Source organism: Rhinolophus sinicus, chromosome 14 (assembly GCF_057876585.1).
Source record: "Rhinolophus sinicus isolate RSI-liver-muscle chromosome 14, RSI-T2T, whole genome shotgun sequence".
Lineage (NCBI taxonomy): Eukaryota > Metazoa > Chordata > Mammalia > Chiroptera > Rhinolophidae > Rhinolophus > Rhinolophus sinicus.
In genome coordinates, this window is record NC_142514.1 from 179,456,730 (window position 1) to 179,484,326 (window position 27,597).

Consider the following 27,597-nt stretch of genomic DNA (forward strand, 5'->3'; position numbering starts at 1 on the left):
ACAATTTTACATATTTTTATTTCTAAGGATGTGGACGTACTGCACATTCAAAATAAGTTAATGAAAGATACTTTTAAACCTCTGAAAGTTTATCCTCACTCACAACCTACTGTGGTTTGTCTTCAGGCCCGTTCATCTAAGAACCTCCAAAATCAGGAGGTTTTTGTTTTACGATTTTTGTATTGGGGAACAGTGTGTTCTTCCAGGGCCCATCGGCTCCAAGTCAAGTCGTTGTCCTTCAATCTAGTTGTGGAAGGCGCAACTCAGCTCGAAGTCCAGTCGCTGTTTTCAATCTTAGTTGCAGGGGGCGCAGTCCACCATCCCATGCGGGAATTGAACCGGCAACCTTGTTGTTCAGAGCACCTGCTCTAACCAACTGAGACATCTGGCCGTCCCACCAACAGCTCATTGTCTTCAATCTAGTTGTGGAGGGTGCAGCTTATTGGCCCACGGGGGAATCGAACCGGCAACCTTGTAGTTAAGAGCTCGCGCTCTAACCAACTGAGCCATCCGGCTGTCCAGACATCACTCTTAATCACTACCCTTTGTGTCTAACCAGACAAAATGATCTCCAAGTCCTTCATAACTCTTAGGTCTGTTTTCCATGCTCCTAACTCCAAATTCACTATACCTGCCACCATACTCAGGTTAGGACCCCATTACGACACTAACAGCTGGGCTGGATACTCCAGGTGGCCTTTGCAGCCAGGAACCACTGCAGACGTCTGCACCTGGGATATGTGGTGAGCAGCAGGTCAGAGAAGAGCCAAGGGAAGGGTAGCCTGGGCAAATGTGGGTGGTGTCTGTGCAGTGGGGGCTGCAGTTTATTCTACAGCTCCCTTGGTTTTCAGTGGTAGCAGGTTGGTGACATGGTGACAGCATTGTTCTCTGTCTTCCACCCCCATCTCACTTCCCTCCATGAATGATAGCACTGTCCTCTTTCCATCATGGAAACTAGGCTGCACTGCGCAGACACCCCCTTCAGGATTGACAGATTTAGTCCTCTAGCTGCTGGGAAGGTTGTTGGCTGACAGCTCTCGGCCATCAACCCTCATAAGGAATTGCCTTGGCGGAAGGGAGTTGCCTTGCCCAAGGTCACACCGCTTTCCTGGGGCAGCCCAGATAGAATTACTGGTCAACCTGGGTACACAAAGCCCTGACCCTATGCCCCACCTCAGGACAACTCTAAAGGGCCATCCAGCCTCAGAGCTCCCAGAAGGGGCTGGCTGCGGCCTTGGGCCTCAGGGGAGCCTGACTTCTCCCTGTCTCTAGCCCACAGGTGTTGATGACAGGAGTGCGCCCTAAGGAACTGCCTGCTACTTCCCGTCAGAGGTTCCTGTCCAGAGAACCCAACCTGCAAAGCCCTCTCCATTCGTCTTTTTCCTTCTCACTTTAGAAGTCTCCCAGCATCAAAAGCCACCAGGTGTTTACTTACACAAGACCCCTCCCCAACCCAGCCCCCATTTGGGGCAGGCTTTTCTCCCAAGCTGGGGGTTGAGGTGGGATACACTTTACCAGCATGGGCATAGCGTGAAGTGTTCCCACCTTTTCAAAGTCAGAAGTGAATGAGCAGGGCAGCCTGGGGGAGACTGAGACAGTCTTTAATCAGGAAACCTCAGGTGAGGACAGTGAGGGCTGGTGGCACAATCCCGGTGGAATCCCAGGCCCTCTCTCACCCTCCTCCTCCGCAGGAAGGAGCTCAGCAGCCCAACCTTCCTCGAAAGACAAGACGGCGCAGTGTCCAGGGCGGGTGCAGCCCCTGGAGAAGGCGCTGCTCAGTTCTCACTGCGCATTCTGAGTGGTTCTGGGGAGCAAGGCGACATCAGCCCTGGGAGTTCTCCATCCCGCCAGAAGCCCTGCAGGAGTGCGCCCCGTTGGCCCCCCGAGACCACTGGCAGCTTCATCTGTCCAGTACCTGTCAGCATGGCCCTGAAGTGCAGGCTCTTACCCGGTGGACTCCTCCTCACTTGAGGTCCCTGTTGTGGGCTGCTGGGGGGCGGGGCTGATGGGAGCCACAAGGGCTGCAGAGAGTCTGGAGGTGGTGGGAGAGAGTCTGCGAGGCCTGAGGAAGGCGACGGGGGTCTCTGGGGGACTGGGGCCCGTTGTGGAAACGGCTGAAGCATCAGTCAGAACGGTGGCAGGCAGGGAGGGCTGTCTGGACGCTGTGTGGGCCCCAGAGGCTGAGGACAAAGGCTCTGGAGTAACAGGAGGTGGCCCAGGAGCCCCGAGAGAGGCTGGAGGTAGAGTGGAGGCTCCTGGAGAAACTGATGGCCCTGGTGAGGATCGAGGAGGAGGCTGGGAGGCCCCGGGCTCCCCTGATAGCGTGCCCCTAGGCCCCAAAGGGGCTGAGGGTGAGGCCGGGGCTCCTGAGGGGCTCATGGGTAAAGTCTGCACATAAGACAAGTTCGTTCTTAAGAGGAGCTGGAGGACACGGAGCTCTGGCCTCTGACGCAATGCTGCTGGAGTCCCCGGGCAGGAGCTACAGTTGCCAGGGGCCTCCGTGTCTCCACGGGGGCTCCGAGCCAAGTTGCCGAACTCCACGTCTCCCTGAAGGGAGAGTCCCCGCCTTTCTTCCAGGGAATCTAGAGAGAGGTGGGGGGAACAAGAGGCACAGTGGTTCTCCCCAGTGGCTGAGGCAGCTCTGGGACGAGCTGCACTGGGGACAGAGGCCCAAGATGAGCTGCACTGGGGACAGAGGTGAGGACCAGCCGGCTCCTGCCTCCAGGGAGAGGAGACCAACAAAACATGAATGGAGGGATGCAGTTCACCAAAGCGGCTCTGCCAGGCATTGGCTGTGTGACGTCGTGCGAGGCCTCTGTTTCCTCATCTGTAAGATGGGCGTCACAGTAAGGATTGCCCAGGGCCGCTCTGAGGACTGAATGAAACGGTATGTGGAAAGTCTCAGCCTAAACCCAAATGTAAACTATGACTTTGGGTGATAATCCTGTGTCAGTGTAGGTTCACCAGTGGTAACAGATGTCCCCTCTGCTGTGGGGTGTTGCTAGTGGGGAGGCTGTGCGTGTGTGGAGGTGGGTGCCCCAGAGCTCTCTGTACCTTCCACTCAATTTTGCTGTGAACCTAAAACTGCTCTGAAAACATGAAGTCCACTGAGAAAACATTTTTTTTTTAAGTCTCGGCCTGGAGCCTGGCACATCATGAGGGCCTAATACACGGCAGTGGCGGGAGGGAGAAGTAAAGGAAGAAAGAGGGGAGGCAAAAAGAACATGGAGAGAAACGAAGCCCAAGAAGAAAGAGTATTGGATAAAGGCATGATCAGGGAGCAGGCAGATGTGGTCAAAACACATCTTTAGATTTTTAAAAAACTGGACCAATTACCCTTTAAAAATCATCAGAGGACAGTCACACAGCTCTGTGAATATATCCAAACCCACTGACTTGTGTACTTGGAGTGCGTGAATTGTATGGCATGTAAATTACACCTCAAAAAAGTTTTTTTTTTAATTGTCGAAAGAAAGCTAATTCATATTCTATTTCAATAAACAGTGGTTTCTCCTTAGAAAGAATTCTTGTTAAGAAGAGACATGCAGAGAACAAAGCTGAGGCAGTGCTATGTTCCAGAAGGAGCCGGCTCTGTACCTCACTTCTTTGCGCCTCAGTTTCTCCATGTGGAGGCAGGAAAGCAGAGTGGGAAAGAGCAGGGGGTAAGGGATCAGAGAGACGTGGTCCTGAATCTGACACCCTCCACTTGAGCGCAGTCTTAAGACAGACACTTAACTTTTCTGAGCCTCTGCTTCCCTATCTGCAAAGATGGGGAAGATGAATGACAGCAACAATCACTCTCGAATATTCCCAGAAAGACTGAAATGAGATCATACAGGTACAATGCTCCATACACTGCCTGGCACCTTAGTGAACGAATAGTCCCTAGACCGCAGGGGCAATAATATCTGTCAGCTTGCAGAGGAGTTGGCAGTGGTTAAACTGAAGAAGACTCTATAAAGCACTCGATGGTTCCCCAAGTAATGGTTGTCGGGGCTCAGGATATCCCCAGCCCCCCAGTCCTGACAGCAGCTCTTTATCCGCAGATCTAAAGAGCTGCCTTAAGTATAGAACATCCTCTTCAAAAGCCCAAAGGCATTAAAAGATATTTTATACATGAGGAAATCCAGGCCACAAATCAGCGGAAAAATTAACTGTCTTCCTGGAAGTTTAAAAAATGTAAAAGAGCCACATTTGAGGTACTTTACAGACATGTTAAATTGGAAAAATTAAATTCAAAACATACAGGGTAGAGTTGGTGGGCATATAGGGAACCAGCTACATGATGGTAAGTTTTCTCTTTCTCTAGGACTCCATCTGGTAATGTGCCGTCGTCACCGTGTACCAGTTACCAAACAATGCCGACACGCAACGACCCAGTTCCTCCGCCTATTAACCACAAGGTCCAAACACAACTCGCAAAACTTGGAAAAAAGTCGTCTGACCAAAGATTTCTCACAGTAGGTCCATTATGGACAGAATGAAAAAGAAAGAAAGGAACCACCTAAATGTCAATCAAAAAGACAGGGGTAAGCAAACCAGAATATTTGGGAGATTTTTACATGACCAGCTGTGGGCCACATCAATACTTTGAAACTGTGTGTTACAGCAGGTTGTCTGTGTCCTGTTCATACCTCTGTAACATGATCCACGAGGACGAGCATTAATGACAGAGAAAGACAAACAGACGGGAATAATATTCAGGAGTCAAGACAGCGTAGACGCTAAAAGCATTGACTCTGGGCTCAGTTCCTGGCCATTCAGCTGTGTGACCTTGAGCACGTCACTTCACCTCTCTGCACCTCAGCTTCCTCACCTGGAAAATGGGGATGATAATAGTACCTATCTCAAAGAGTTGCTGTGAAAAGGGAATGAAATAAGATATCTGATTCCCCGACACTTCATGAGTGCTTAATAGGTATTAGCAATTACTCTTCTGCAAAGCTGATTCAGTTCCTAAATTCCAATTTCTCACAAAGGAAGAAAGCAGAGGAGGAGAATTAAGGAAGAAGATAATGGAGAAGAAAAAGGCACCGTAAACAAACAAACTTGTCACACAGCACATCATGGTGTGGCATGAGGAGCACAGGTGAGGGTAGGAAAGCCCAGACCCAGGTTTCAGCTCACCAAGGGCTGGCTGTGTGACCTTGAGCAAGCTACGTTCCCTCTCTGAGCCTGCGTTCCTCACATCCAGCCCAGTGGAGAAACTCCAGGACACACTTACCTGGGCAGGAGGAGCAGCAGTCCCCAGGAGGCATGGCAGGGTCCCAGCAGGCCCGCTGGCAGGGGGCCCTCTCACAGCTCACCTCTCCCAGCTAGGGAAGCAGCAGGACGTAAGTGAGTACGCCTAGAGCTTCTCACCACCCACAGCAGCACCCCCAAGGGCCACTTGCACCAGCAGCAGGACCCAAGGAAAGATCCAGGGACAGAGGCTCTAGTGCCTGGCCCTCACCTGAACAACAGGTGAAGCCAAACACAGCAGGGCTGCCTTAAGAAAACCACAAAGAGGGAGAATACTGTCAAATCCAAAGGTATTCTGGTAGCTAATTCAAGTTGAAGAAAGGCAGGAAGAAGCTGGACTTATGCTGGCTAAGGGGCTCCGAGTTTTGCAAAGGGACAAAAGGCAAGAAGCAGCTCCTGCCTGGGCAGCTCCTGGGTTCCCAGCTCACCTGGCACATGCATTGGGTACAGGGCTCATCGTCTAAAGTGAACACCTGGCCGTTCACCACCTTCCTTCCCTCGTAGTTACAGTCTGCAGGAGAGGGAGACACAGGCCCATGAGAGCCAAGGCCCACTCAGGAGCTTCAGACATGGGGTGGCTGGTCCCACTCACCTACACACACCGGGCAGCACTCCCCGTCAGGGTGGAAAGGGTAGGTGCAGGTGATGGGGCAGTCCACAGGTGAGCAGGCCACTGAGCCCAGCTGCAGGACACAGAAAACGCACAAGGCCCTTCGTTCTGGGCAGCTGATGGGACACTCAGGAAGGACAGGTAACACAGCCCCTGAGTGCCCATCAGTCCACCAAGGTCCATGGTGGGGGCAGGGGAGGGGGGTTGTTCACTCAGAGTCTGTCTTCCTCCTAGAACGCAAGCCCCGCAGGCCAAGGACCGGGCCTTGGCCACAGAGCTCATCTGTCAACAAATACCTGTTGAACAAATCCATACCTGCCCAAGCAAGATAAGCACCAAAACCCCAAGAGGAAGAAGGTCCCAGAAACCAAAGCTGCCCGAAGCACATGGCTGTGAATGAACAAGGCCACTCAGAGGCCAGAGATGTTTACCCCGAGTTTCTCAATGTTTCTGTAGACTCTGTGCCTTTCCACACTGCGTCTGCACCCACCACCAGCAAAGAAGCTCCGTGGGCATTAAACATTCTCAGCATGACAAACAATCAGGAGTTTTTCTCCATGTTCCAAATACTAAGTGATATTACTAAAGAACACGCTTTTTCAGACTGAGAGGCAGTATGGTTTGGGGTTTTGAGCACCAGTTCAGAGTACAAGGATTCCATTCTTGGCACTTTAACTGACTACCAGTGGGATCGGAAGCAAAGGACTTGTCTCATTGTGCCTCGGTTTCCCCACGTAGCAGATGGAGATGATAGTGCTGTCTACCTCCTAGGATTCTCCCAAGGACTAACTGAGGTCATAGTATACAGGGCTGACAGCAGGGCTGGCACACGGCAAGAGCTGGAGAATGTGCGTAGGTTCCAGATTCCGGGACAGAACCGTGGGCTGGACTCCCTCACCTGCACCCTCAGCAAGAACCCCTGGGCCACACTTCACACTGTAAGGACAGGCCCCCAAAACCCTCCCTGGTCATGAGAGAAGAGTACATTAGCCGGGAAGGGTGAAAACAGTTCTCTAGCCCTAGGTAAAGATTCACCCTGGGCAGGGCTGGAGGGCCCGACTGTCACCATAACCCAGAAGTGACCTTTCTCTTGGAGGTCTCTGGACTTTGCCTCCAGGGTTCAGGAGCTGGTGGCAGTCCCTGGGGAGTTTCCGCAGACATGGGTCAGGTCTGGGTGGCCGTACCAGGCAGATGCAGCTCAGACACGGGTCCAGCACAGATGGAAAGGTCTGGTTGTTGTGGAAGATCCTGCCTGTGTAGGTGCAGCCTGCCAGAGGAAGCACAGGGTGCGTGCCAGCCAGGGCCATGGGGCCATGGTCGGTGACAGGGCAAAGGCCCCAGGCTTATCTGGGTAGCAAAGGTCAGGCCAACCACTCCTGGGGCAGTCACCCCAGGGGTCGGGGATGGGATAGAACACACATCTGGATTGGGTGCTGACTTTTTTGAGCGGGATTCATCAGAGGGGTCAGAGTGTCTTCACCTCAGGGTTTCCCGACACCTCCCTGCTGTCCCCAGCATAAAGCATTTCCTCCTCTACCCCTCACCAGGTAGGCCCAGGGCAGAGGGACAGGGAGACACAACCTGGGCACCTGGCACCACAGTCATCCTCTCTGCTCCTCCTCACTCAGCCAAACCCAAACCCCACCTTCCAGAACATTCCCCTACACCTCTCCCTTCTCTGCTTCCCAGTCAATACCTGCAGAGGCCCAATCTGCATGATGCCACCTGATGATACTTATCATATACCAGCAAGTATAAAAGCAGGTGATGAACAGTAGGGAAATAGTTTATAAGAAAAATATATAATATACATATGTGTATGTGTGTGTGTGTGTGTGTGTGTGTGTATATATATATATGACAGATATGTTAGATATAGATATAGATATTATATCACGAAAAGAGACTAGAAAGATAAAACCATGAGGTTAAATGTGGCAGTGGGCCCTTTTAAAAAATTTTTTTAATCTTTGCTTCCTGTATCTTCTAAATGTTCTACAATAAAAAGTTACTTTTGAAACAATGGAAAAGGTAAAAAGTACCATAGAAAATAAAGTATCACTTTTACTTTCCCTCACTCTTCTCTCATTGTTTTACAGGTCTGGTTCCTTTGTCACCCCTCCCAGGCTAGACTCTGCACACCTTCACATCTGCTTCCAGCACCCAGGCAGGGCTGGCCCTGGGCAAACTGCTTTACGGCTCAGAGCCTGTTTCTACTGCTGTAAAATGGGGTTTCCCCATGGGGTGGTTGTGAGGATGACCCCAGATGAAGCCTGTGTGGTACTACACACGAGGGAGCCTGGTGCAGGCTGAGCCTGCATGCGATGGGGGCCAGGAGGGTGCAATGCAGCCTCCCACACACACAGGCAGAGACTTACCTGCCGAACAGTCCGGGCAGCACTGTCCAGGGATCCGAATTGGGTGAGGGCAGGAGTCCACACAGTCTGTCCTCTTGCAGCTCACTGAGCCATCTGCCTGAAGGAAGGAGGAACTTCACCAGGACCCCACCTGTGACACCAGTCCCCGCCTCCACACCCTACTCCACCCTCCCAGTCCCCCCTGAAAAGGGGCAATGCTGGCAAACTGCCCGAGGGTTGTCCTAAAGGTACTGTGATGCAGTGGGAGGTGGCAGGTCCCCCACAAAGAGGACCAGCTACTTGGGGAAGGGATGTAAGCCCTCCAGAAGGCTCCCGTATCCAAGGAGAGGGAAGGTCAGAGCCGGGGTCTGGTGTCCTCGGCTTCTTGTCTCTCCTGCAGCAGCCAAGGCTGCACCATCACCCCAGCCCAATTCTGCTTTCAGGGTTTCCCTGAAACCTGGCTCACCCCAAACCTATGGCGTACAATCAAATCCTGTTTTTATAGAAAACTATTCCACCTAAAATGTCTGTTCCAGAAGGCAAAGCGCCACATAAACTGTCTTTTGTTTCTAAGAATCTGAATGCTCATGAAGCTTTTGTGCTAGCTTCTTATAACCTGAGTGCCCTAAATCAGTCATAAAGGAGAAAAAAGGCAGCCAGTGTACTTTCCTCCCAACTCTAGTTCCAGTGAACCGTTTCCAAGTCTTGTCAGGGACTAAGGCTTTTTAACAAATGCCACATCAAAGGGACCTGATGGCTGTGCTTCTCATGCGCTGATGTGCGCACATGTCACCTGGCAGTAAAACGCAGATTCTGAGTTGGGAGCTCCGGGCAGCCTTGAGAGTCTGTGTGTCTACCAGGCTCCAGGTGACACTCACGATACCACCGGTGCAGGGGCCTCATTTGGGAAATAAAGCCAAAGGGACTAAAAACCTTTCTTAAAGTAGAAAGGGAAGCCGACATGTACTTAATGAGCTGAAACAACTGTGTTTGTTGGTAAGCAGCTATGTGCATTTCTGCCAATCTGACGCTGAAACTCAAACACCCTGTCCTTATCCACTTCTGAGGTGATGAGGTCACAGGACTCACGTTAAGGAAGGAAACGCTGCAGTTTCACAGAAAAGGCCTCAACAACGGGCCACCCCAGTTCCCTCGGTTTCTGTGCCCGGCGAAAACCTGCTATTAGGACTTCTAATTCCATCTCCTTATGCCAGCAGCTCCCTTCACAAGCACAGTATGTCACACACCATTCTTAAGGCAGACTGCCAAGCTCCGGTGGCCTGAAAGGTCTACCGAGGACAGAATAAACTGGGTCCCAATCCTTTCTGTAAAAATGGAACTTGACAGCATGGGAGCAAGCCTGAGGGCAGCTTGACATGGCCCAGCTTCTGGAGGGTTCGGGGCTGCCTGGCCCATGAAGACCTTGGTCAGGGTTGTGAGGCGTGGGTGGGTGGGGGGCAGTGGGGGAAGCAGCTGAAGGCGCGCAGGTTGTCAGTCACCTGGCAGATGCATAACTCACAGGGATCACCAGGAGACCAGATCTGTCCAATCGGAAACTCAACCCCGTTGTCATCGAGAGAGCAGCCTGGCCAGAGGACAGCGAGGAAGAAGGGACAAGTGGGCGGAAATGGCGAGGATGGCCCTGAATGCCCACTGGACCTACAGCACCACCCACCAGGGACAGACGCTTCTGCTCACTCATGCTGTGTGTAGACAGCGCCCAGGGTGTACATTCAACCCAGGGGCTGCCCACGGCGGCCCGCCCAGCTCCCTCATTAAGTTTTCCCTCCAAACATGCACCTGGTATACACAGGCTGCTCACACAAACAAACGCTTCCATACGCATTCAGAAACACAGTCACACACAGAGGAAGCACTATACACAGACACACACCAACTTACACACTCAGACTCAGTGTACAGTCTCAGCAGGTACAGCGCAGGCTCCCTCCTGGAGGGCATCCTGGCCTGTGTGGGGCGCAGCCCTGGGACACAGGGCTGGGGACCTCACCTGTCATGGGCGTGGGCTCCCGGCAGGTGAAGCAGCACTGTCCAGGGCCCAGCCACCACTCCTCACGGGGGCAGTCCAGTTCTGGGCATGGTGTGAAGGAACATTCCACTTCTCCATTCTGGAAGAAAGCCAAAGGTCACAGGCCAGTGAGGGCAGCTCCCCAACGCTGGGCCATCTGAGGGCTAAAGAGGGGGCTGGTGGGCAGCCATCTCCCTCCTAAAAGTGACAAAGAAGTCTCCAGGGAGCAGGAGGGAGAGGAAGGGAAGAGTCCTTCACTGACAGCTGGGGTGAGGCTGGGGGTCCTGAGAATGTGCCAGCTGTTTGTCTGGAGGGTCCCCCTGCCTGCCCTAGTTGCAGTGCCCGCATCTCTTCCCCTCACTTCTGCAAAACAGCCTCTGTGCAGGCTCCCTGCTTTCTGTTTTCACTCCAATCTACTCTCACTCTGCAGCCAGAGAACTTTCTCATGCACCAATCTGATCACATCACTCCACCACTTAAAGCCCTTCAGCAGCTCTGCCAAGTCCAAAGCCCTCCGCCTGGCTGGCACAGCCTTTCACGACTGAGTCTGGGGCAGAGGCTGTCACCAACACCCCCAGGCCCCTTCCCCTAAAGTACTACCCTTGGACAGTGGGGGCTGTGTCTTCCAGGTACCTGGATGGTTCGACTCCCTAGGGAGAAAGGGAGTCTACACAACTGACTGCTGCTGGGGGTGGGTAAGAGCCCAGCAACTCGGCCTCAGGACACGCCCATCTCAGCAGTGCAATTCACACTCCCCAGTTCCCCAGGATATCAGCCTGAGCCCCTTCCTCACTTGGCTCCTTCCCCAGCCCCTCCTGTTTCTCTCACCCAGTTTCTCCTGAGAGCACTCCCTTGGAAAATCACTTGCACAAGAATCCAACCCCAGGCTCTGCTGCTTGGAATCCAACCCAAACGCCATCCCTGCCTGCAGCCTCCGCTCTTGCCTGACTCCAGTGTGCCGCGCGTTCTGCGCTCCAGCCAGAATGGATGTACGTCACGCTCTCTCTTGACTCCTGCAGTCTGCTCATGCAGTGCCCGCTGCCAGGCACACTGGCCTCAGCGTCTCACCTGATTGGTGCTAGGGGCTAGGCATCCTTTCGGTCTTGCCTTGGCATCCCTCCCGCCAAGAAGGCTCCCCTGAAGTCTGCAGTCTGGCTAGGCGCTCTGGCAACCTATCCATTGCCCACCTAGGCTGTGGGGCCCCTCACAGAGGGGACTGGGGCTGCCATGTGCTTAGCAGTGTCCTTAGCACTCAGCATTGCTCCACGCACATAGTAGGCGCTCTATAAATAGCACTGCTGAAGGATGAACTTCAAGGAGCCTGCGGGAAGGCCTTGGTGAGTGCAGGTCACTTTAGTCCCTTTGCTGCCTCAGTTTCCCTTTTGCTGCATGGCAGCCCCTCTTCTCCCAGCCAAGGGATCCTGGGAAAGTCCAGTGCCCTGTCCTCTCCCCGTCACCCACCAATTCAGTCCTTACCTGGCAGATGCAGGTGGTACACTCGTCACCACCCCCACTGAACACAGCCCCGTCTGCATACCACCGGCCATGGAAAAAGCATCTCACTGCAGAGAGAAAAGGGAGAAGGAGGTCAAGGTCTTTGGGGGGCTTGGGGGGGGGGGTTAGAAGACAGCTGAAGAAAAGGGGGAAGAAATGGGTAGGGGGGCCCTGAGGAAGCTCACACACTCCCATGGCACTCCACAGCACAGCCCACGCCCAGCAACCCACACATTTCTCCCCTCCAAACTCCCAACAAGAAAATATGCTATACTTAAAAACTGACAAAAAATGAATCATGTGTAAAATAAGGTCTTTAACCAAAAAGGTAGGGGAAGCCCAGAATAACTAAAGAGGAAGAGAAAAGAAGAAATGGAAAAAGACTGCCCCAGACACTTAAGACAGCTCTGGGAACCATGCCCTCAGGGGAGGTTGGGAGGATGCAGTGAGAGCCTCTCATCCGAAGATGCTCCACAGGTAAAAACAGCCTACAAACCTGTGCAGGCCCACTTAGCATTAGTCAGACTGCCCTGCGTTCATTCCCACCTATGTAACTCTCTAGGCAGTGACTTTGGGCACCATACTCAAGCTTGTTAAGCCTCAGTTTTTTTATCTGTACAATGGAATTGATAACAGTTCCTAACTGGAAGGGACCACTGTGTTTCCCTGAAAATAAGACCTCGTCAGACAATCAGCTCTAACGCATCTTTTGGAGCAAATATTAATATAAAACCCAGTCTTATTTTACTACAATATAAGACTGGGTCTTTAATATAATATAATTATAATATAAGACTGGGTCTTATATTAATTTTTTCTCCAAAAGATGCATTAGAGCTGATTGTCCGGCTAGGTCTTATTTTTGGGGAAACATGGTATATTGCCTATTCAAAAATATTTTTAATTAAAATATAACATTTAAAGTTAAGAAGAGAAATTTTAAAAGGACACCAGCTTTGAAATCAGGTGGACTTGAGTTCAAGTTCTGCTCATGTACTAACTGGTTGTGTGTCTTTGGGCAGTGACTTGACCTCTCTGAGCCTCAGTTTCCTCATCTATAAAATGGGGCTATGAATAGTACTCCCTCAGGGCAGTGTCATATGGATTCACTAAGATCAAGGGCTGGCATGTACCTTGCACAACAACGGCACAGAGCTGGCAAGAAATATTTGTGACAATGATGAGGTCATCTCAGGAAAGAGAATCACACTTTTAACAAAGAACGAACTTATTAGTGGCAAAAGGGAGGCCTCCTCCCTGGCTTGAGAAAGAGCAATGCCCAAGAGTGGACTCCAACCCACTGCTGCTTGTGCTGAAGGTGTCTCCCAGGGCAGGGGGCAGGCCGGGCTAGGAGCCCAGTTTAGTATCCAAACTATTGTGCACATAGTAGGTGCCCAATTAATATGGACACTTTGAAATGCTTCAATTGATCTGAGTTTCTAAAGCAAAAATGAATCTCCTTCTTTCATCCACTTACCTCACCCCACAAAAGCATACTCAAAAGACACCCCTCCCCCAACACACAAAAAAGCTAAACGCTTCCGCCCCTCCCCCCACCCAAAGAGTCACTTACCTGGAACACAAGTACAGCAGTCGGACTTCAGGGAGGTCTGACAGGGGCCAGGAGGACACTCGCGGGAGATGCAGGACACATTTCCAGCCTGCGGAGGCAAGAGATGGGGGTGGGTGGGGGGAGGGGAGAGGAAGAGAGCCAGGCTCTGATGCACCTTCAGGCCCATCAAGAACCAGCTCATCTCCCACCCACGTCACATCACACCTCAGGTTTCCTGCCCAATGTAAAAGCCTCAAAAAGGAAGCCACTGTGGTCACGACAAGGACATTCTGCAGGGACCCAGTTCCCGGCATTTATTATGGGGTGTTTTAGAATATCTCCCTTTCCAAGATGAGGGCCAGACCAGAGAGCAGAGCACGCTGCCTTCCCTGTAACAATGCCGCGCCTCGCCTCCCATAGCATTCCCTCCCACGGCCGAGGGCAGCTGTGGAAGGGTGCTGAGGAAGCAGGGAGCAGAGGCGACTCACAGACACCTTCCTGTGCATCTGAGTTTTTGAACCAGATCTATTCAAATCTGTTCAAAGAATCAGATCTAAAATTAAATTTAAAAAACTGGAAGTTAAGACAAAAATGCCCCTGGCGTTGGAGTCAGCCAGACCTGAGTTCCAGTGTCTGCTCCTCCACTATCGAGCTGTGTGACTTTGGGCAAAGTACCTCAGCTCTCTGAACCTTGGTCTTCCTATCTGTTGGGGGATGCTGAGGACAGCATGAAATGAGGTCATCCACAAACGCGCTGGCCACGGCACATGTGTGGCACCCAGAAAGAGCTCAACAAAGGGTGGTGGTGGCTGTCTACATGTCCCACCTCCCACCTTACAGTGCAGCTTCCACCATCACTGCCAGACTAGGGGCTGCTTTTAGAGGGTCACAGGTGGCAGCGAGGATTGGTGGACAGAGCCTGGGCTTTGGACGCAGACAGACCTCGGCTCAGATCCCAGCTCTGTTCCCTGCCAGCCTCAGTCTTTTCATCTGTAGAACTGGGACAGTACAACTGACCTTGAAGAGCTGCCAGGAGCCTCAGGTGAGGAAACAGGTGAAAAGCACCAACGCCTGCACCTGGTACACACTGGGTGCTCATAATTGAATCCATGTGACCGCATCTGGCAGTGTTTGGCACGTAGTAGGTGCTTAATAACTATTCTTGGAGGCATAAATTTGCCTAATGCAAAATACTCTCAACAAGCTGAATTGGTAATGAACCTTCTCCCTCCCAAATGCAGATACCTTTATTATGCTGGAAAATATTTTGCCTGGAGAGAAAAACGGTCTCCCTGGTGGGAAGTTTCCAAGGAACTTTCATCCCCTCCCCTTCCTAGACAGATGGACCCTGTTTGCCTGTTGGCTCTTTCCTGCTCAGCAGAAGCCTCCCTGACTCCACAGACTTACAGGTTTCACATCTCTCCCAAGCTTTTTAACTCGACGGGTTCCAACCAAAATCCATGACCTGAGAACTCTCCCTCCACTCAGTGAGCTCACCTCTAACGTCCGGTCTTTCCCCCTTCCTCTAAAACCCCCAAAGGTTAACAAAACACCCACGAGGCTTTGGAGATCTTGTGATGCTCACCAAGCAGACACAGACGGTGCAGTTCTCCGTGGGAGGTGAAAACACATCCCCTTCGGCTCGTATGACGCCACTGTGAAAACAGCCTTTGAAAGACAAACAGGAGTGTAGGAGGCATCAGACTTCTTCAAAGCAGAGGAAGCTTGTGGTCTCATTACTTTTCCAGGCATAATGTACCTGGAACCTTCTCTCACTGGCCGGGGTGCCCCAGGAGTGGCAGACCCAGGTACCAAAACTGTGTGGTCCTAGGACCCCTGGAGAACTCTCAGGAGACACTTCCAGAGGAAGCCCCAGGAGGGTGCCATTCATGTCTGATAAACCCAGAACTGTGTTGAGAGCATGCCATTTTATTCCCATAAGACAGGAAAGGCAGCCAGACGGCCCTGGGTTCAAAAACCTGGCCTGCTTGTTCAGTTACTTGAGTGGCCTTGGACATGTCATTCAATCTCTCTGGGACTCCATTTTCTTTACCATAAAATGGAAATGCCACCAAGTATCCTGAAGGGGACTTGGAAGGATCCACCACCTCAGATGTAAAGTACCCAGCACTTTACATTCAGGGCTCAGTACATAGTAGGGACACAGTAAAAGGTCACAATCATCCTTCAGAAAATCAGGAAGTGCATTTTCACTCTAACCCTTAGGAAGACTTTTTCACTGCTGCTAAAAGTACAGCAGCCTGGGCATCTTGTCACGTAGAAATGCCAAAGCTCAGGCCCCTCCCCAGACCCAATGAATGAGAATCTGCATTTTAACAAGACCCCCAGCGATGCATGTGCCTGGTGAGTTTTGAGAAGATCTGTTGAAGGACTTATTAAAATGTGGGGTCTTTATCCCCACAGCCACGGGAAGCAAATGAAAATTGTAAGCAGATTACAAGTGGGAGGGAATCGGAAATAGCAGAATTTACAATTACTCCTCCGGATGTAGGAGCAGAGTTAGGCAAGAGGAAGGGGACTGCAGAGTAGACTTGGAGAAACTCATTGAATGAAGGAATAAATAAATGAATGAATCAAGCTCAGAAGGGATCCCCAGAAGATGAGAAGTTCCCCTTGAGGGATATCACAGCATAGACCAGTGGTTCTCAAACCACAGTTTGGGCCTGGGAATTGGCATTTCTAACGTGTTCCCCGGTGATGCTGATGCTGCCTCATCACCCATCAGCATCACCGGGAAACATGTTAGAAATGGAAATTCCCAGGCCCTGCCCCAGAGCTAAATCAGAAGCTCTGGGGGCAGGGCCCAGGGATCACCCTGCAAGTGATTGAAATGCACACAAGAGTTGGAGAACAGCCTTTCAGCTGCAGAAGGGCTGGGGGAGAGAAGAGGTGGGACCATACGGGGAACTCACAGCCTCCACTGGACCAGCTCCCACCTGTACACGACGGGCAGCATCCCCCATCTCCAGAAGGAATCGGGTGGGAACAAGCAGCTTCACACGTCACCTTTTCACAGGTCACCTCCCCATCCTGGAAGCAGAAGCAGGAGTGCCAATCACCACAAGGCCCGACACCAGATCAGGGCAGCCCCAAGGACGCCTCACACCCACCTCGCACCAGCACTGGGAACACCCCGGCTCGGTCCAGCGGCTCCCCAACTCATACATGGCTCCCAGGTGCCAGCAGGCAGACGGCCCTGGTTCAGGCCACAGGGCTGTGGGGCCCCTGGGCAAGGAAGGCGTCACTACCGCCTTTTCCAGGAATTGTGAGGGAGGTCTGAGAGTCCCCAGTAAGGGGGCACTAGGCACTGGGGTGGCCATCGGGGTGGACAGCAGCCTCATGGGGGCAGACGGGGAAGGTGTGGGTAGGGCAGGGGTGGGTAACGGCAGGCGGGTGGTCCTGACTCCGGCTGGAGGCCCAGGAGCCCCGGAAGGAGGGCTGTGTCCTGGGGAGAGGGCAGGCCGGCCCGCCTCCGGAAGCAGCAGTAGCATCTTAGGAGGGTGCTGCAGGGGCTGCAGGATGGCAGAAGGGGCCAGCACGGCTTTCGGGAAAGCTGAAACGGAAGCACAAGGGCGTCCTGAGGGAGGCAGCAAGGGCAGGAGGCAGGACTAGGGACCTGGACTCAGCTCCAGCACTAGTCACTGAATGTCTCGGGCCGGTTTCCTCACCAACATAATAGGTCTAATACTGCCGGTTCGACCCTGAACTGCTGGGGCGTGCAGACAGATGATCATGCAAGACTGATGGAAAAGTACCAAATGAGCAGACCGAGGTGACAGGTTGAGAGTGTGTCCCCTGCCTCCCATCCATGCTGACGTGCTTGGGGGAACTTGCCACGGACTAGAAAGAGCACCTCAGGATCTATATGACATATAGATACATGTCTTACAGGCACGCTGGTAAAGTACGGCAGAGTGGTCTAACCACTGTGCGAAGCGTCTGTCCCTGGGAGCCCAGATTACTGGGGCTCTTTCTCACGCTCATTTTTTCTTTCTTTTTACCATTTGGGGGGAAACGGAAGGGTTAGGGAAACAATGTGCAAAGGGAGTAAGAATGGATAATGCAGTGGAAGGAGGAAGCAGGAAAGAAAGTGAAGTTTTGGAAAGATGAATCAAAAACAGCCAGTGACGGAAGAGGGTCAGGCTCTGGGTGGGCGGTGCCTGGTTCGAGGAGGGCGGGGCCGGGACCCAGGAGGCGGGGCTGGACGCTCACCTTCACAGGACACTCGGTCAGCTCGCAGCCTGAAGCCAGGTCGGCATGTGCACAGGAAGCTGCCCACAGTGTTATGGCAGGAATGGTGACAGACTCGCCTCTCCAACGGCCTCCGACATTCGTTTACATCTGCAGGAGAGCCTTGCTGCCCACAGCTGCCTTGTCGGGGCAATGAGCCTTGTTTCCACCATCCTTGAGCCCAAAAGGCTGGGGGAGTCTCCTTGCCATGTTCTTATAGGGTCCATCCCTGCCCCACGGTGTGGAATGTGACTCGGACGTCTGGGAGTGGGGCTGAAATCTATGCTAGTCTCCTTGGAAGGTTCATACATCCAGTAGGTATTTAATGGATGCACTGCAGCAATGAGTAAGTGCTGGCTGGAGGGGACGAGCCCTGCTGGGAATCTCATCTCCAAACCTTCCACCATCCCACGTGTTGGGTGTCGGCTGGTGTGGCCCCTTCTAAAAAAAGAGTCTCAAAAATCACTGCACTGCTCAAGGTCCGCTTCAGGACAAACACCAAACTCTGCTAGAACAAGGTCTTTTTTCAGGCCCACGGGACCCCACCTTCAACCCATGAGCCAAGCTCAAGCCAAACATGGCAATCCCTTTCTGGAAATTTCTGCTAATGGGTTGAGAAAACAGGGGTCTCCTTCTACACCAGAGGAACCAAGACATAACGTGCTTTATTTACCAAGGGGAGCAAAGGCAGCCAAGAAAATGGGTGAGCAGAGAGGAATCCCTGGGGTGTATCTGGGAGAGGGGTGGAAGACAAACATAACAGGATGAAAGTGGCATGTGGCCAGGAAAAGTCCAAGACAGGGTCTTCCATGAGGAGCCGTGCCAACCCCAGCGAAAGGCAGGCTCTGAGCAAAGGCTCGAGAGCTTACAGGCTCCAGGGGACCAGGAGGTCCAGACTGCTGACCTTCCCCTGTCCCTGGGCTCACCCTGTCCATCTTCCTGATTGGCAGTCCAAGTGTGAAGACAATAGGGTCCTCCTGACCTTACCTACACAGGAGTGCCGGTTGCCATGGAGATGGAAGCCAGTTCTACAGGAACACCTGTAGCTGCCAATGCTGTTTTTACATCTCTGCTGACAGGGGGTCCCCAGGCATTCGTCAGTGTCTAGAAGGGAACAGGACAAGGCTGGAGCTCTTGTTCCATGGAGTTTGGGAGATATATGGTCCCCTCTTATCTCTCATCACCATCTCCTGCCCCACTCGAGGCGTGGGGGACCAACTTAATTCTCATTCAGTGTATCACTGCCCACTTCTCTCCACCCCCACTGTCGTACCCGAGCCCAGACCACCTCTGTCTCTACTCTGGAGAAGAGCAACAGCCTCATGCATCTCCACGGCTCTACCTGTGCTCCTCCCCAGCCATCTCCACACAGCCTCAAGGGTATGCTGACCAAAGGGCACCTCTGACCCAGCCACTGCCCCTCCATGGCTCGCACAAGCACCAATACTGCACCAAAGCTCAGGAACCCTGGGCTGCCTTTCCCACCTCCTTCCCTGCCCCTGACCTTGGCCCCGGCTTAAATTCTTGCCATCTCCCAAGTTCCCCATGCTTCTGTGGGCCTCCCCCTTTGCCCGTGTTCTCTTGTCCACTTGCACTGCCTTTCCATCTTGTCTGGCTGGAAAGCTCGTACTCATCCCTCAAAACTCAGCTTCTATAGCACCTCCTCTGCCAAAGCTTCCCCATGTCGGTATTTGATATTGTGAAACACTGGAAATAATCTACATGCTCATCAGTAAGAGAAAACATAGTAGAGACTATGGAATGTTTGCACTGCAGAGTACCAGGCAGCAGTTTGAAAGGAATAAGGCAGGTCTGTTGACCCTGATGTGGAAAGATCTCCAAGCCAGATTGCTGAGGGGGGAAAAAGCAAGCAGAGGAATGACTGAGTTCGAACTCCAGCTCTAACACGATCTTGGGCAGGTTATGTAATTTCTTTAAGTCTCAGTGTTCCTATTAGGAAAATGGAAATAAACAGTACCAACTTCATAAGATAATTTTGATGAAATGAAGGCATGCTTCTGTAGTGCTTAGCAGAGTGCCCAGGTACAATAGTTCAGGACTATGAACTGCTCATCTCTTATCATCTCTGTGAGTGTGAGTGAGTGAGTGAGTGTGTGTGTGTGTGTACATGTACTGGGGAGAGGCGGGCAGGGCACTCAGCAGATTGATAACCAGGTGTTAGGAATGAATTGTCCACCACCACCACCCCCCAATTCGTATGTTGAAGCCCTAATTCCAATGTGATGGTGTTAGGAGGTGGCCTTGGGAGGTGATTAGGTTTAGATGAGTTCTGAATAGTGAGGCCCTCATGATGGGATTTGTGCCCTTAGAAGAAGAGACGCCAGAGCTCTCTCTCTGCCACGTGAGGACACAGCTAGAAAGCAGCCACCTGTAATCCAGGAAGAGGACCCTCACCAGGAACTGAATGGTCTGGCACCTTGATCTTGGACTTCCAGCCTCCAGAACTGAGGATACGTTTCTGTTGTTTAAGGCTCCAGTCTGTGGTATTTTGGTATAGTGGCCTGCTATAGTGTCCTATGACACCAGGGTTATTCTCTAGGGACCGCAGAGCACAGGAGTGGGAGAGACAGCCTGGAGCTAGCGACTTTAAAAAATTTTTTTTTACAATTTATGAAAATTTCAAATACACAGAAAATAATATTGCAATATCAAGGGGGAACCTTTGTCTTAGCTGCCTTTGTTTAAGAGAGAGTATTTCCTTACCTAACTTCTGTAAATAAAAGTCATCTTAAAAGAATGAGTAGTTATTTTAAAAGATCTCTCTCATCCTACTCACTTAGGAAGGGAGATTCCTTCTCTTCCCTGGGTCCCCACAGCATTAATCCATAGTCTCAACCCTGTTGTTTTGCTCCCCACCAGACTGGGGCTGCTGGAACAAATGAACGCTGCCACCCCCACCCCACCTCTCCACCACACACACACAGCTGTGCTCACAGTCCTGAGCCCTCGCCCCCCCCCCCCCCCCCCGTCAGCCTTGTCTCACTGCAGTGGCCTCCTTCCTCTGGTTTGTCCGCTCTGCCCTGCCCCTGGCTCTCCCTGGGGCCTCTCCTTCACCCTCTTCCCTCCACCCTGCAATGATGGCAGCAGCTGTTTCTAGGGAGTCCTGGTTCAAAGCCAGGGCCCTAGAGTTAGACCATTACTAGCAGAATGACCTTGGGTGAGCCTCAGTTTCCCCCTCGGTAAAGTGGGGATGATAACAGTATCTCCCTCAGAAGACCGTAGTGGTCACATAAACCATCGCAGGTGGAGCACATGTTGTGCCTGGCAGGGCCACGAGGTCAAAATCGGAGCCCAGCAGCAGCAGTGACGGCATCATTACCCCTCCCTGAGCCGCTCACCTTGGCAGCTGTGGCGGTCGGCGGACAGCTGCATGCCCGGCCCACACTCGCACACAAACCCGCCTTCCGTGTTCACACAGTGGTCCTCGCAAGAGGAGCTTAAACATTCATCAATGTCTGGGGAGAGAGAAAACACCTTTGCACAGCCCACTCTCAACGTGGTTGAGGTGCAGGGAGAAAAATCTGCCTCACGTAGACCCTGTGCCCACACTGGCCTGCCCTCAGCAGGGTGGAACCCCCACCTCCACCACCACCCAAGGGAAGCAAGACCAGGCACAGGGAAAGTCATCCTGCTACAAGGGAAACCCCAGAGAGAAGAGGCCAAGGGGTCAGGCCCCTCCTCTGTGACCCATGCAGACCAGATGACAGAGAGGATGGCTGAGACAGAACTGTCTCTGATGGCCCCACATGCAGCGCATCCACACTAGGGCAGACAGTGGGCAGGAAGGCTGATTAAATCCCCTGAAATGTTTATTGAGCACCGCCTGTATGCAGCAGGCCTGGCGGAGAGCCACTGAGTACACAAGGCACAGTGGTGACTCTCCAGATGGTTACAGTCTGATAATGTCGGAGCCACGGCACACACCCACGAGACCACACGTGGCTGGGTGATATATGCCCCACCAGGGAACGCCCAGCCACAGCAGGAGTGTGCTGGAGGACAGATGGGCTGAGAGGACCAGGAGGCATCAGGAGGAGGGGGCCCCCAAATGGAGAGAGTCGGAGGGGCTTGGGCAGCACAGGAAACACCTGGGGCGCAGTCTGGCTGAAGCTTGGGTTCCTGTCGGGAAGTGGGAGGCAGGGCTGCAGAGCTGGCTTAAGGCTCCACTGTGGAGCACCAAGGAATCCCCAAGGCTCCTGCCCAGGATGGGGAGACTGGATCCTTGTAGTGCTTTAGGGCGGTTCAGGCCTGAAGGGTCAGGGGGCTGGGAGAGACAACCCCAGCCCTGCCCCGTGGCATTTCTCCCTCATCTAAGAATCATGGCTCTGAAGGACCTACAAGACCAGCTCTGCCTACTGCAGTCTGCACCTGAGTCTCCCACCCCTGGCCCCCATCCCCTCTGGACACCTCCGTTCTCCTTACTCGCTGTTCCCAGGGGCAGGCCCCTCGGGACCACGCCCTCGGGACCACGCCCCCTCGGACCACGCCCCCTCGGACCACGCCCCTCACTTCTAAGATGAGTACCCTGACTAAACCCATTCCACTGGGCTCGCACGTGGCTGTGGCCAGTGCCTCCTGCCCTGCGCTCACTTTGCCATTGTCCTCTGCCTTTTCCTTGGTCCAGTTTGCCTCTGCAACAAGAAGTGCAGGAAGCACTCTTCAGGAAAGACATTTAGAGAGGACAAACGACTTCATCGAGCCCCCAGCACCAAGACCCCTTTCATGAGACACTTCACCCCAACAGTTCTCCCTCTGGGAATAATCAGAGACGCCAACAAGAAGCGCTTTATTGCAGCATTATTTATAGTGGTGAACACTGCAGATCGGCTAAATGAGGGGTAACAGAGAACTAGGTACTTGAATTACAGTAGCCACATATGCAGCTGTTTAAAATTATGTTGTAAGGACTATTTCGTACTCACAATATAAAGTTTAGTGAGAAAAATAATGAGCAAAAACTATAGATAAGATGTGATCCAATTTTATAAAACATTAGAAAGATATGCATGCATAATACACATTTATACACAGGTACACACTCAAACACCCCCACCCCCACCCCAAGGAAAAGGGCAGAAAAAGTAACTTCATTTTTGTAACAAATACTCTGGGTAGGACCTTCCAGGACATGCTGGGGTTTTTTTCACCTTTCTAGCCTTCTTTTACTTTCCAAATGTTCCATAATGAGTTATCTTTTACTTTTGTATGCTGGGGAAGAAACATGAGTTTTACAACATCAAACCTCAAAAGGGGGCTTTCACCTCTCTGGAAAGAGATGCAAGAAACTGGTCACAGTGGCTGCCTCTGGGGAAGGTAACAGATGTTGCCGGGGCAGGAACTTTTTAAAGTCACGAACAAATAATACTTTTACAAAATAATTCTGAGTTTCGCTTCCCTCATCTTTCCAATGTCACTTTCCCAAATGTCACTTTCTCCATGGCCAACCCATCTCCAGTCTCACCTTGTACTTCACCAGTTATGGTCCCATCACATGGGACTGTTATGTCTAGGCCCCCCGCCCCCCAGCTCAGTTCCTGGCCCATAAGAGGTGCTCTATAAATATTTGTGAAATAGCAGAAGGGACCTATTCCTTTGGTTTACATGCCTCCCTGCCCACTCTCAAACTGCAGAGCTCATCCTGGCTCAGCTCTGCTCGGGCATCATCTCTCTGAAGACCATCTTAGCAGGACAGGAAGGGGCATAATTCCCACCCACCCTCCCCCACTGCTCCCAGGGCTCTCACCGGTACACCTGATGCCGACAGCTGTCTCTGTCATTGAGAAGCCCACGGGGCACACTCGGGCCACCTCCTGACAGCCACCGTGGTTACAGGTGAGGTCACAGCCGTACTCCCCACAGGGTCCGTGGGCGTCTGAAATGCACCACCCACATGAGCATGCACCACGCTGACGTCTTGGCCACCCCCACCTCACCGGGGTTCTTCCTGAATTCTGTGAGAAAGGTGCCTCTGGAGGCAGACAGGCCTGAGTTTAAATCCAGCTCTGCCACTTACTAGCCATGTCACCCTGGGTGAGCCACTAACTTCTGTGCCTCAGTTTCCTCATCTATAAAATAGGGATGAGAATGTCTGCCTAACAGCATTGTTTGAAGATGATACGATAGGACACAAGTGCCCGGTGTCTAGCACATAATCTCAGTGTTAACAGAGTTCTTCCCATCAGCCCTGGTCCACCCGTTACCTGGGCAGGTGGCCCCTTGTTCTCCATCCTGGCAGGAACAGACGTTGGGAGCGATGCAGATGCCACTCCCACAGCCAAAGGAGCAGAGGGCTAAGAGGAGAAATGCAGGTGAGGGAGTGGGGGCTGGAGCCCCCAATCTGCCCCTCAGGCCAGCCCAGGGAATGAATGCCCTGCCCGGGAGGATGTTTGGGGCACAGGGACAGGCACTTACGAAGGGTGCAGTGCCCACTGCCCATGGAGGGTGCCCAGCCAGGGCAGCAGCCACTCCCGAACCCCGAGAGGCAGACGTGGGGGCCCAGCCGGCGTCTGCAAGAGAGGAGAGAGCACCTTCCATGTTCTGATTGGTCTACAGAGCAGTGAAAGCCTCCCAGCCAGTCTGGAAGTCAGTCAACAAACAGTTCTTGAGACCCTCTGGAGGGGCAGTGGGAAGTTTCCCAAAGAAAAATGACCCTGACAGCCTCTCTGAAGACAGGACAAGGACAAAGTTACCAGTGTCCTACAGGTACCTGCCACAGGGCAAAGAGTGGCCAGGAGAAAGGGGCCTCAGAGGGGCCCTCAACACTGAGGAGGAAAGACGGCAATGGATGAAGAGCCCAAGGGATGGCTGCCTCAGGGCCTTTGCACTTGCACTTCCCTCTCATGAAGGTTCATCCTCAGATACTCATCCAGTTCATTCCCTCCTTTTACCCAGGTCTCTCTGCACCTGTCAGCTTCTCAGAGAGGCCCTTACTTGTGCACCCTTACCTTGTTTTATTCTTCTTAATACCATTCGCTTCCTAGGACATTACTTACTAATTTGTCGCTTTGTTCATTGTCTGTCTCCCCTACCATTCCCTGAGCACAAGGGCTTCATCTTTTTCATTCACTTCTGCACCAAGAGCAGTGCCTAACACATAGTAGGTGCTCGGTATGGCTGTCGAGGGGAGAGTTGAGAAGGGAAGCCAGCAGAAAAGAGGAAGGAGGACGGCCGCCACAGAGGGGCTAGAGAGATGTCACTCCCGAGGTGACATCTCTGGAGTAGAGCTGGGGACGCCAGTGAGCTACCTAAAGGAGTGAAGGAGAACCCAGTGTGCCAGATGCTGGGTGAGGCACTGCAGCACAGCCACCAACAAGCCACCTCCCCGCCTTCAGGGAGGCTGGGCAGTAACAACAGCACGGCTGTGCTACAAGGGATTGGCTATGAGCTCTGCAGAGTCCGGGGAGGTTTCCTGGAAGGACAGCATCTGGGCTGAGGCAGGGGAGAGGAGCAGGGGTAGCCGGTGGGAGTGCAGGAGGGGAGAGGGTGCTCCAGGCAGAGGCAGCACAGGGCACGGGCCTGCAGGGGGATGGAGAAAACGACTGGAACTCGTGCTGTGATGGGCTGGGCAGAGGGAGATGCAGTCCTGCCTGGTTTCAACTGGGAATTCCCATGCAATACAATAGGGACGAGAAACCCCTCCCCACCTGCGCTCCACCGTGGGGAGGTGATGGGAACGTTCTGCCTGTCAGGCAGTCTTAGCGCACCCACCGTGTGCCAGGCACAGCAGCAGGGCTGGGGACATGGATGGACAAGACAGACCCACCCCACTCTTGGGCGGAATAATCCTGCCAAATGTGGCAAGCAGTGTGGAAAGGAAAGCTCGGGCACAGGGCAGTACAGAAACGTCTGCAGAAAAAGGCCCTAGAGCCCCCAAAGAGGGCCTATTTGGTCTCTGAAGTCATCACAGAAAAAGAGGGGGCCCTGGGTGGGGGAACTGGCAATGAAGTCTCACCCACTGCCGTTGCTGGAGCCATTGTGGCAACAGTCTAGGAAAGAGCCGGCGGCTACAGCTCCTCAGACGGGGGTCTGAAAGGGACAGGGGTGCCACCAAAGTGGCAGATGTTAAGATGCCTGGCAGGCTGGTGAAGCCACACCCTCAGGTGGGCAGGGACCGAGCGCCCCAAGGGGTCTCCTAGGTCAGGCCAAGGTGGGGAGACAGGTGGCAGGAAAGCTCTGAAACGCCGCGGAGCCAGCCGATCTGAGCAGGAACTGGCGGAGGTGGCGGAACACTCGTGCGAGCTGCGAGCCTGGCGGGGCCGCCCCCTGAGCGCCCCCCGAGCCAGTGGCCGCGGGCCAGGCCGCCCGCTGACACCGTGTTCCCTCGCTGGGAGCATCACGCACACACGCGCTCAGCCGCTGCTGCCGGCCTCCGCCAGGAGACCCGAAGGGAGGGCGGCATCCATCGGGAAAGAGCAAAGGGACAAACGTCACCCACCCCCACCCGTCCGCGCACACACAGGCGGAAACCGAAACATAACCTAGAGAGACCCCGGCAGTGCCAAGGTCCACGACGTGCGCGGAGCTTAAACACAGGGAGAGCCTACCCCCCACCCAGCCCCGAAGTGGCCGGCGCCACGGGGGGAGGCAGGCCCTGCCAAGGCAGAGCCACTGGCACGTTCTCCAGCGAAGCCAGCCAGTCTGAAGACCAGGTGGCACTTCCCTGCCTTCCTTCGCTCAGAGTCCACGCTCCAGGGCAGGCTCAGATGGGCTAACCCAGCGCCTGGATCTCCACTCCCCCACGTCTCAGCCAGTACAGCCCCGGACAGGGGCGCAGAACAGGCACCCGCCCAGAGGCACAAGCTGCTGTCTCTTTGTCCAGCCCCCAAGGGCTGCGCCCGCGCATGGACAGAGCCCCAGAGTGGAGCCCCAATCCACGGCTGCCGACGGCTCCCGGCGCTGCTCCGCGTCTCCCCGCTCCACGCCGGGAGCGCCCCAGCCGCGGGGTAGGGGAGTGGCGCGTAGCGCTTACCTCTCGGTCATGAAGTGCCCGGGCGGCTTCCTCCCGGTGTAGGTGCGGGCCGGGACCCCCAGCAGCAGGAGCGCAACGCAGGCGGCCCTGAGGAGCAGTCCGGCCCACATGACCGGCGGCGGTGCGTCCCCCCCGGCTCCGCTGGGTTCCCGCTCGGCGCTCGGAGGAGGGGGCTGCCGGCCCTCGCCCCTCCTCCTGGCGCCACGGGGAACAAACCAGCGAGCCCCGAGCTGGCACGCGGAGCAGAGCAGGGGGGCTGGAGACGCCGAGAGGAGGGGCAGGGGGCCGCCAGGGGACGCGGGGCACCGCGTTGGGGGGTGGTCTCTGGCACCTCTGAGCGAAACACAAAAGGCAGCGACGCCCGCCGCTGGTCCTCTCGGGGAAGCACTGAGCCCCGGGCGGGGTCAAAGATCAGGGACCCCTGGGGGCGGGGTTTCGCCCTAGGCCCACACCCCTTGCCGGGGTTTGGGAGTCGGCTCCCTGAGAAGTGCTGTGGGCGTCAGACTGAGGCCCAGGGAGGAAAGAGACTTTGGGAACAAGGCTGGCGCTGGAGGCGGCGAGTCCCTGGCATTGCTGGTCTCAGTGGAGCCCAAGATGCCTGTGTCATCAGAAGGTGGGAAAAATGGAAATCAATTCGTGCCCAGGACTCGGGGTCCTTTCGCTGCTGGGCAGTTCTAGGCCGGCCCCAAGTCTGCCAGCAGGTCTGCACCCTAATCCTGGGTGCAGGGGTCAGTGGCCCACTTGCCCCTAGTCAGGGGTTACTAGGTGGTATTGAACACACAGGCTACTCTTTGCCCCAGGCCAGTCAGAGAGTGGTAGGCAGGCTCACCCAGCTGGGAGAAAGCTGCAGGGGTGACCCGAAAGCTGAAATTCTACCTTCTGTTTTCTGCAGGAGTCTCCCAGCCACCTGGACACAATTAGGCTAGGTTTGCTTACATACTTCCAGGGATAAGGAAGTCACTACCTGTCAAAAGGTAGTGAATCACTACATTTGTTAGGAAGTGATTTTACTTCCCACCTAAATAACCCCAGTTCCTTTGGTCCTGCCTCACAGTGGCCTTCACACTGGCTACC

General features: G+C 53.7%; 1 protein-coding gene across 5 annotated transcripts; it reads right to left on the minus strand.

Annotated features, from left to right (window-relative positions):
• Positions 1 to 27,185, minus strand: VWCE (von Willebrand factor C and EGF domains). Of its 5 annotated transcripts, none has more exons than XM_019754083.3 (20): positions 26,524 to 27,175; positions 23,967 to 24,061; positions 23,756 to 23,845; positions 23,299 to 23,427; positions 20,894 to 21,010; positions 18,522 to 18,638; positions 17,517 to 17,645; positions 16,415 to 16,857; positions 16,241 to 16,334; positions 14,869 to 14,951; positions 13,305 to 13,392; positions 11,714 to 11,799; positions 10,220 to 10,337; positions 9,728 to 9,793; positions 8,230 to 8,322; positions 7,036 to 7,118; positions 5,834 to 5,924; positions 5,670 to 5,752; positions 5,225 to 5,315; positions 1 to 2,582 (listed from the first exon to the last, which is right to left on the minus strand). In XM_019754083.3, exons 1-20 carry the CDS (start codon positions 26,631 to 26,633, stop codon positions 1,945 to 1,947), a joined length of 2,844 nt encoding a protein of 947 aa, XP_019609642.3. In that variant the 5' UTR covers positions 26,634 to 27,175; the 3' UTR covers positions 1 to 1,944. The 5 variants fall into 5 exon arrangements, with proteins under 5 accessions (XP_019609642.3, XP_019609641.3, XP_088645748.1 ...); XM_019754082.3 differs by having other exon boundaries at positions 8,230 to 8,326; positions 9,708 to 9,793; XM_088789624.1 differs by lacking the exon at positions 1 to 2,582 and adding an exon at positions 2,883 to 4,816 and having other exon boundaries at positions 8,230 to 8,326; positions 9,708 to 9,793; positions 26,524 to 27,185.
• Between the last annotated feature and the right edge of the window lie 412 nt (positions 27,186 to 27,597).

What these genes read in the sequence shown, in the direction of transcription:
- VWCE (XM_019754082.3), bottom strand. Translation starts at nt 26,633, where the DNA reads ATGTGGGCCGGACTGCTCCTCAGGGCCGCCTGCGTTGCGCTCCTGCTG. An exon ending in TGACCGAGTGTCCTGTGAAG is followed by an intron (nt 16,858 to 17,516) that starts GTGAGCGTCCAG and finishes CTTCCGTTTCAG; the next exon opens with CTTTCCCGAAAGCCGTGCTG. An exon ending in CTGCTGTACTTGTGTTCCAG is followed by an intron (nt 11,800 to 13,304) that starts GTAAGTGACTCT and finishes TTCTCTCTGCAG; the next exon opens with TGAGATGCTTTTTCCATGGC.